The 9,595-nt window shown below is 42.5% G+C and overlaps 1 protein-coding gene across 10 annotated transcripts in view; it reads left to right on the forward strand.

Annotated features, from left to right (window-relative positions):
* The window catches only part of RAPGEF6 (Rap guanine nucleotide exchange factor 6), a 139,858-nt gene extending 130,656 nt beyond the window's left edge, over nucleotides 1–9,202 (forward strand). For 6 of the 10 annotated variants that reach the window (XM_083728343.1, XM_083728345.1, XM_083728346.1 and 3 more), the window contains 2 exons: nucleotides 429–740; nucleotides 3,681–9,202. In XM_083728343.1, the coding sequence (XP_083584469.1) occupies nucleotides 429–740; nucleotides 3,681–3,706 (338 nt within the window). In that variant the 3' untranslated portion in view covers nucleotides 3,707–9,202. Of the gene's footprint in view, nucleotides 1–428; nucleotides 1,971–2,773 lie in introns of all 10 variants that reach the window. The other 4 variants (XM_083728348.1, XM_083728349.1, XM_083728350.1 and 1 more) reach the window with 2 other exon arrangements.
* Nucleotides 9,203–9,595: the final 393 nt, after the last annotated feature.

A 9,595-nucleotide genomic window follows, 5' to 3' on the forward strand; every position in this document is an offset into this window, starting at 1 on the left:
CTATTTTCTTTCTGTTTTCAAAATGCAGCTATTCCCCGCCCCCTCCACCTCATTTTAGGGATATTTGATTTTCGCACTTGAGTTTGTGGAGGCTACAAGATAAAATTTATTAATTGAAGTGCAGGTTTATAACAGTGCCTATTGCTGTCTGCCTGTTTGCCAACCGTTGAGATCAGGGAGCCTTTAAGGACCGCTTCAGCTGCTTGAATCTAGGAATCTTGCCTCTCTATACTGTGACTTTTTCAGTACGTAATGTTTAAAATCCTGCCAGTGGCCTTTTATAACAAGCAATTCTTTCATTTACTTTTTTTGTTATCAATTTTCAGTTTAGCCATTGTAACATTTCACTGTTTTTTTTTAAAGAAATGCTTTTCCCCTTCTCATTTGTTTTCTCCATTAACATTTCCATTGCTTATTTCTTGTGCCAGTGTACTGTGTCACCTCACCTAAGGAAGACAATAGGTATAGGGAGCCACCGCCCACCCCGCCAGGATATATGGGGATTTCCTTAGCGGACTTAAAGGAAGGATCACCTCACCACCCACACCTAAAACCTCCAGACTATAGTGTGGCGGTGCAGAGGTCAAAGATGCTGCATAGCAAGCTCTCTAGGCTCTCCTCCACTCCTCTGAGTAGCGAACCAGTGGCTTGTTTTCCAAAGAAGATGCCTCAGTTGCATGGCCGACAGCCGTCCCATCCTAAGCTAGCAGATATGACTGACGCAAATAGTGAAGAGGATGGTATGTTGAAGATCTAATTTGACAGCTATTTAGTAAATTGGTGTGTGATTTGTAAGTGTGGCCAATGCACGAATTGTCTGACCTCACCAGGATCACCTTGAGTGTGCTTCAGTGATTTCCCCCCTCCGCTTCTAAATCAATTGCACACGCTTTACAAGTGCATACTGTGAAATGAACGACCCTTTAAAAAATCCAGCACATTAATCACTGTGTTCATGATTAACCAGCATGTGTCCAACAAATGCAAGTATAAAGCCAGGTGCACAGAGTGGTCCACAGTTCTTGTCCCTGAAAGGCAGATGAAACTCTCCCAAAGAGCCCATAATATATTTTTTTTGTATGTAACAGAAAGATGTTTCAGAATGAAATAAACCAAACTAGGTCTACAAAACTGCTAGTGCATACAGGCAACTTCTGTCTTGGTTGGGGGGGAAACAGATGGGCCCCTGCCACATGGTGGCCATCTGTAAGCTCCTGTCATGTAGTAAGCTGGGCATTTCCTCCTGTACAGCTCTGTGGGGCTATAAGGCTCAGTGTCCCAGATATCCAGAATCAAGATATTACTGGCTGCCCAGGCAGCTGAAGCTGCAACAAAGTGCAGTTTAAAGCCGTGGCTGCACATTAAATGGCCATTAGTTTCCACCCTTACGTTTTTGAAGGGGATGCTATCAGACTGAAAACAGCTGAGACTTTAAATTGTAGTTTCAATTATTTACAAGCAAGAGTTGCAAGCCTCACGAAATTGCTTAGTGGGCACAATCGAGCCCAGAGGGACCCACTAATTGGACCACACTGGTACTTTGCACTTGACCCCTTTCCCAACCTTTTTACACCTCAACAATCATCTCCTAAAGGGCTTAATTCCCCAAATCATGAAGATTTAAAAGGGGTCTAAAGTGAAGGTTTTGCTTGCTTCCCCTCCCCCCCCACTTTACCTAATGAAAACAAGCAACTTTGATTTTGCAATTTATTCCATTTGTTGTCCACTTTCTGTTGTCCACCACTCTTGGTTGTTTGGCACAACCCCCTCCCCCATTTTTAATTGAATGCATGAATTGAAATTCCTCTTTGAGTGTGCTTTTACAAAATTAGAAATTTGGCACAAATTTGGTCTGACATGCTCCCTTGACTTGAGAAAGCTCTTAGTTGTGCTATACACACAGTGCTGTGTTTCAAAAGAAGGGGAATGATGGTGGGTGAAAGGAAGGAAATGTATGTGTATATACAGTGGTGCCTCGCAAGACGAAATTAATTCGTTCCGCAAGTCTTTTCGTCTTGCGAGTTTTTCGTCTTGCGAAGCACGGTTTCCCATAGGAATGCATTGAAAATCAATCAGTGCGTTCCTATGGAAACCGCCTTCAGACCAGGTCCGGGGACAGTCTGTCCCCCGACCTCTTCTGAAGGCCGGTGGGGGGCGAAAGTCTTTGCTTCCCCCCCTCCCGTCTGCCTTCCCGGGACAGCAGAGACTTCTCCGCTGTCCCGGGCGATCTTAAAATGCTGGCGGGCGGCAGCGCTGCCGCCCGCCAGCATTTTAAAATTGCCCCGGGACAGCGGAGGAATTCTCCGCTGTCCCGGGGCGATTTAAAAACCACCGGGAAGGCAGGCAGGGGGGACAAAGACCTTTGCCCCCCGCCCGCCTTCAGAAGAGGTCCAGGACCTCTTCTGAAGGCGGGCGGGGGGCAAAAGTCTTTGCTCCCCCCCGTCTGCCTTCAAAAGCCGTCCGGGATAGCGGGAAGCGCTTCCCTGCGATCCCGGACTGCTTTTAAAATGCTGGCGGTGGGGAGCAAAGCCTTTCGGCCCCCGCCGGCCTTCCTGGACCTCTTCTGAAGGCCGGAGGGGGGGGGGAAAGGCTTTGCTCCCCACCGCCAGCATTTAAAAGAGGTCCCCAGAGATTTCCCTATGGGCTTTCTTCTTGCGAAGCAAGCCCATAGGGAAATTCGTTTTGCGAAGCGCCTCCAAAACGGAAAACCCTTTCGTCTAGCGGGTTTTTCGTCTTGCGAGGCGTTCGTCTTGCGGGGCAGCACTGTACATAGCAATGTAGGATCATGTTCCTAATCTCTCAGATACTAAAGCGCTCTAAAAATAGCACATTAGGATGCATTCCCTGGCTTCAAATTCAAAATAATCCATTATTTTATTTTTGTATTTTAATTTTATCCCGCCCGTATAGTTCTTTCCCCATCCAGGTGAGCCAGGTGAGGCTCAGAGTGCATCAGTGACTGATGGGAAATTTGGATCCAGTCATCACTGCACCATGCAGTGCCTCATTAAATGAGTCCCAGTCAACTGACTCCTTCCAAACTATGGCTGAGATCAAAATACCTATGTTAGATGTACCCATGACTTGGGCATACACAATGGGATTTTTAACTTTATGTTGAAACTCCCCATATTGGTCATTGTTTCCCCCATATGAAGTGCCCAGTCTCCAGACGTCTTTTGAATTTGTATTATGATTGAAAGCATCCCATGCACACATTCTGTTGCTTGAGCACACACACAAAGAAGAGTTTTGTGTGTGTGCTCAAGCAGTAGCATGTGTGCCTTGTAGCTTATCTGAAGAGTATATAGTAAAGGAAGCTACTGGGGGGAAGAAGGCCGATAAGCTGTGATGTTTCCATAGGTCTAGCATACGCAGCTTCCCAAATCCTTTTAGAAAAAGAAAAAGAAATCACTGCATGACAGAAAGGACATGTAATATTTTGCTTAAGCTGACAGCATGTTTCTTTTCATTTTTGTCCACATGATCAAAAGCATTAAGGATGGCTGCAAGGGAGGATTTTGAATGCTTTGAAAATGCATGCCACTCATTTGATTTTGAGTCGGGGAAACCCGGTGGGGAGCAGCTTTCACGTTCAGAGTGGGTGTGGTTAGTGTATTGAGTAAATGTGTTGCATGTTTATGGAACAGATGGTTTACTGTGTTTCTCTTGCTTCACAGAAGATGAACAAGTTTCAGCAGTCTAGCCTTTGCGCTTCCTGTGAAAATTGCCCCAAGTCACAGTAACATTGGAAGAAGGAATTGTACAATATTGTTAGCTGTAGCTGACAGCTTGCTGCTATTGACTTCAAATGTTGCATTTGCTTGTCTTCTGAATAATATGACGGACCTAATCTGGATCCTAATTTTGAACTTCTTTTGCTTCACTGCAATCAGCTTCACAGCCTAAGAAAACTATTTATATCTTGAGAGAGACAGACAACAATTTCTAAGGAATACTGACCCTGAATTGCAGAAAGCAGAATCCAGAAGGACCTCCCTTTTAACGAAGTGGGGCCAACTTGGAAACATTCTTCTGCAGGAAATCTGTAGACGCTTTTAGTAGACTTTGCTCAGATATTTTCTTTGTGACCATTACGGCTCTTAATTGAAGAATGTTATTTTACGTGCTTACGGAACTGCAACACTTCAGAGAAACCAAGGATACATCTGCAGCAATCTGAAGAGTAATTTATTAATTTGGAGTTTATAATAAGGCTTTGGTTTGTTTGTTTGTTTATATGTGTATTAGAATGCTCTGGTTGGCTAATGTGAATGCTTTTACAAAGAAAATAAGGTAACAAATTATCTTGGTGTTAATGACATGTTTTATGCTAGCAAAACACCGTGGATTTCTGAGGAACTGGATGTCATGAGTGCAGCTAGAGGTTTACACACATTGCCACATAAACCTCTCTTGTAAAATGCCAAGCCCTGACGTGTGTATTGAGTGTGCTTTAACGTGCATAGTGTAGTGGAACACTGCCATCTGTTGGTCCTGTATTTTAAAACCGGTGAAGTACATGTGACCGCCGTCCTTTCAGCTATCAAATGAACAAGGAAGTACCTGCAGTTCTGTTCTTTCCCGCATTCCATTTCTTGCCCTTCCGTCAAATGGAATCATGCTGTGTGTGTTACGTTATATTTACAGCGCAATCTCCTGTGAACCCGTCCAGTGCAAGTTCCTTTGCCAACAAATGGAAGAAGCTGCCAGGTCCTGAACTTTTGAGCTGCATCCAGTTTGCACTGGAGAAGTGCCCATCAAGTGATGCTCAGCTTGAGGTGTTCAAAACTTAGAAGGAGAACCTTGGAAATTGGAACGGAACGTTGGGTTTTTGTTCTTCTCTTTAAAAAAACAAAGCTATATATGCACAATGCTGTGCTTGATTCTCAGGCCTCAGATTTACCTGGAAGCATTTCCCCCCCTGGATGCAGTTACTTGCTCTGTAGCTGCTGTGACACACTCGCCACTAGACTGAACTCATATGATCCTGGCTGAGCCTTCATATCTGGAAACGACTTTGAGGCTAAACCCCAGTGAGGCTTGCCTCCGGTTAAGATCTGCGCTTGAACTGTCAGCTTCCTTGCAACCACAATGTCTTAGAGAAAAACACAAAAGAGGGAAGGTGTTTAGAATTTCAGTCTTCAGGAACGAAAACTCATCACAAAATGTGTGGCCATCAATAACTTTGAATATTTGCACTACAGACTACTGTATGCTTATCTTTCTGTCTTTGTGGATGGACTAAATTTAGTATGTTTCAGCGTCCAGATTATTCCATATTCTACATCCTCACCCCCCCAAACCATTTTGAATACTTGAGGTATAGGGTCTTTACAAACGAGATAACCCACTCTTAGAGTGAACCTGTAAAGTGTAGCCTGTAATTTATTACCATCCATGGGAGTCCATAAATACTGCTCACTAATCTCCAATACTAAGCACATTTGTGGTTAGTTTAGAATGAGAAACAGCTGGGGACTCGTGCCTTCAGTTGCTCTGGGATATGGAGGCACTTGGAAGCAGCCAGACTCTTTAACTCTCTCTCAAGTGTCTCAGAAACCTACTGTGACTGCAGGATCAAGCCCTTCCCCTTGTCCAAGGCTTTGGTGCAGGGTTACAAAGATGCTCAGTGACTTTGAAGCACTTCTGAAACCCAGGGCAACTGCAGGCACATCATCCCATCCTTTTACGGACCCTGAAAGTAGTTCTATTGTTGTGCTTTGGAGGTGCTCTGATGACCCAAGTTAGGGGAGGGGCAGGGTTGTTTGCGACCAAATCTTTGGAATTGTTATCAAAGCACCATCCTCCAAAACATGCGGACATCTGGCCGTATTAAATATAGTCTGCATGTGTGTGTGTAGAAAGATATATATATCTATCTAAGTACATGCATATATAGAACACACACACAAGCTAAGGAACAAAGTAAGTCACTGTTTACAGTTAGGCTAAGCTGAGGTTGCAGCTTTGCTTTACTTAGCCAACCAGAGTACATGGAGAAGAACTGGAGTTCCCTGCATTTATTTTCTTCCTCTAGCAATTACCCAGTCAAACATTATAAATGGATGTATATTTCAGGTTTACCTGTAAATCCTAGTACCTTAAATGTTTACAATCTAAGCTAGAAGGAAGATGTTTGTCAATTTTAAAGGTGCCTCAGAGTAACTTATTTTTTTACTGTTCAAGTTGTACTGAGCTTTCACGTTTTCTTTTGAGTCTGTGGCAGATGCAGAATCCAAACACATGTACCAAAAAACAAAATGTAACTCCCTAAGCCTTCTATATGCATGATCCATATTGACTTAGGGCAGTGCTAGTGAACCGGAGGGTGTTTGGACAAGCGTATACCATTTCTGGCAGCCCGCTGAGGTATTCCGTTGATGCCTTGTAACATGGAATTACAAACCAGAAAATAATAGAAGGAGATGGAGAGGCTCTCTGATTCATCATTTAGTTGGATAATCACATGTTAATACTCTAGCCTTAAGTATCTGAGAAAAGTAGCTGCGCAATCAGTCTGCTCTCTTTTCTTTGCCTCCAGGGCCTTAATGGGAGCGATCAACTTGTATGGGCCTTAATGAAATAATATCAAAACCTGACTCAAGTTGGCAGCCGTGATTTCTGCATATACGGCCATGTTGACGCAGGCACAGACCAACCCACAGTGACATTTTCTAGCACAAACCCCACTAGGAATTCCACATTATTGCAACATCATCTGTTGAGTGAGACTTGTTTAAGATATAGTCTTGGTGGAAAGTGTACATAGGCCACAATCCATGAGTGCCATAGCAGAGGCGGGGAATAAGCACCTGCGCAGCTAGATAACGGCGCTGGATCCAGATTAAGTCATTCTTTAGTCCTGCGGTGGGGAGCCTTATAGCTCTCCTGATAATGAACTGCAGTTCCCACCAACCTCAGTCATCATGGCTTGTGGCCATAGGAGTTGCATTCTAGTGACCTTGGGAGGACCATAGCTTTCCCCAAGCCTGCTTAAGTCCCCTTAGGCATGATTAACTTAGTCTGGATCCAACCCACGGTGAAGTTTTTACGGCGAGTTTCACCCCCTAGAATGAGCAAGCTGCTATTCTGTTTAACTCTTCTGGTTTCCTGTTCAGCCAGCTGACTGCAGTCAAGAACCTCAATGCCTCTAGCTCTGCATAACATGCATAAAGTGCTAAGGATGCAACTATACTTGCCATTAAAAAGTTTGCAAACCTCAAGCCTTAGCTTCAGTTTTCATCTTAAGTATCAAGTGGTGCATAAGTCCTAACATAACTGCAAACGTAATAGGGAATACTGATGTTTTGGGGCCAATAATATAATTTCTCAGTATCCTTAAATACTGTTTTAGCTTGCCGGAACAAAACTAAAGGATTAAGGCCTTCTCGCTTGAGGGTAATCCTTCTCCATTTGATAATCCTGATACTCCTTTCATTTACATTATTGACAAATCTCAAGGTCTGCTCACCTTGTCTGAAGATCATCGAACCAGCCATTTGATAACAATCACCCTCTTAAATTTGGTTTTTCCATATCTACAGCATCAGTAATACCCTTTTTTTAAAAAAGTACATTGGTGTTCATGCCACTGCACATCTTGTTAATCATGTTGTCCTATAGAGCCCATATAGTGTAAATATGCTCTGGGTAAATGAACTCTTTTGACTGCTTCCGATTTGCACAGTGTGAATTGCCTCAGTCTGTCCTTGCTCTGATCTTCATTTGTTTGTTTGCTTCCCACCCCCCTTTTAATCAGCTGGTCACATTGATCAGGGACACTAGCCAAAATGGGTGGATACAAAAGCCAAAATGGGTGGATACAAAGAGACAGAATCACCTTTTTTTAACCAGTTCACATGAAAACTTTTCTTAATCCTATTCTATGCTGTTTACATGACTTTAATTCTTAATGTTTATGAGTACATTGTTGGCATGTTCTGTGCTTTTGTCCCTTGCTATATAATTTCTAAGATCATGTGTTTGAAATGGCTGCCTCTTCTCTGCACATAACCTTTATTATTATTATTTTTACAATATATTGTGAGGAAACGTGTCTCAAACCAAACAGGATATGTCCTTTAAAGCAGGAAAGTTTGGAAATCTGAAACATGGAACCAATATCAACTTTTGCCTCCATGTTGTGACATGGGTAAGAAGGAGGGGGAAAGTCCTCCTCACGTGTAAGTAGACCAGTGAACTGTACATCATTTTAAGCTTGCCCGTTGAGTGCTATTTGATGCTGGGCTTATAATGTTGATGAACTGCATTGTGGAAATGTGCATAATATTGGGGTAGAAAAAGTGTACTAGATGTACTGATGTTTTCCAATTTTGTAATTTTGAAGGTGCCCATGTGTTTATATGCACTCTGCCTACCCTGAGACACAGTGTCAACCTAAGGTAAACTAAAACATTGTGTTCTCACCTGAAGAGTCATTCTTTCTATGCTAAAGATGAGAGGACTTTGCACAGACACTAGTAGAGGTGCTGTTTACTTAGGCTTTTGAAATCACTTTTTAGGGCCTGATCCTACTGTGATTTGAAGTAAGAGGTGAGCTGCTCCTCTTTATTAGCTTCTCTGAGGAGGTAAAACCAGGACAAAAAGAAACCTGGCCCATTCAGCCATTCACTTATCAGCAACAGCACAGTTATAAGTCCCATATAATTGGCATTAATTAAATATAATTTTAAAAAGGATATTACTTGCCTTCAAAGCTGATCGGGAAAATAGGGGTGATCCCTTGTTGACGAAAGCTTTTTAAATGCCAACAGTTTAAAAATCGAGTAGGAAACAAATTTGGCTCTGGTTCACCTCTCTTTTTTGTCATTGTCTTGTCTTTTAATTTTATATATATATATACATGGAATGCAGTTTAGCTTGGTATTAATGACTTTTTGCATATGTGAGCATATGGGCAAAAACTGCACAGTTGTAATGGTATTCTGATAGCAATTGTAAAACTGCACAAGTCAGTGATTGTAAAGTATTCTGTAACAAGCAATGTTTGTCTTCTATTTTTTGATACCTCTTACACTTATGTCTTTTAGAAAGACAGTGCCTCTGTATGCTTTTTTTGTATTTTTACCGAGTGATTGTAAATATTTGTTATATTTTTGGTTAAGAGAATGTTTAAAAGTACTGTTTAATATCCAATCTACTAATGTTGTTGGAATCAATAAACGACTTACTTAATATGGATTATTGTGAATGGTTTCCTTCTATCCTCATATTCGCTCCCACCCCAGGACTTATCCACTCACTCACGAAACCATGTCCAGCCTACCTCTGATACTGATTATCAATGCTGGGGTGTTTATAGAGGAAATCTCTCTTTTTGTTGTTTTTGCAGGCACTTAATACAGCGGGTGGAGGACTTTCAGATGTTGCTGCAGTACAGTTCCAACTTGACCATTGGCCAAACTGGCTGGGGCTGATGGGATTTGGAGTCTGTCAACATCTGGAGGGCCATGGGTTCCCTACCCTTAATATGTGCAATTGCTTCCTCTAGTCCACATGGTCTTGGGCATATTTAACTTCATTGCAAGCGATAACTTCGGTGCAAAGGTAGCGGAAAACACTATGTACAGAA

Source organism: Podarcis gaigeae, assembly GCF_964106915.1.
Source record: "Podarcis gaigeae genome assembly, chromosome: 2".
NCBI classification, from domain to species: Eukaryota; Metazoa; Chordata; class Lepidosauria; order Squamata; family Lacertidae; genus Podarcis; species Podarcis gaigeae.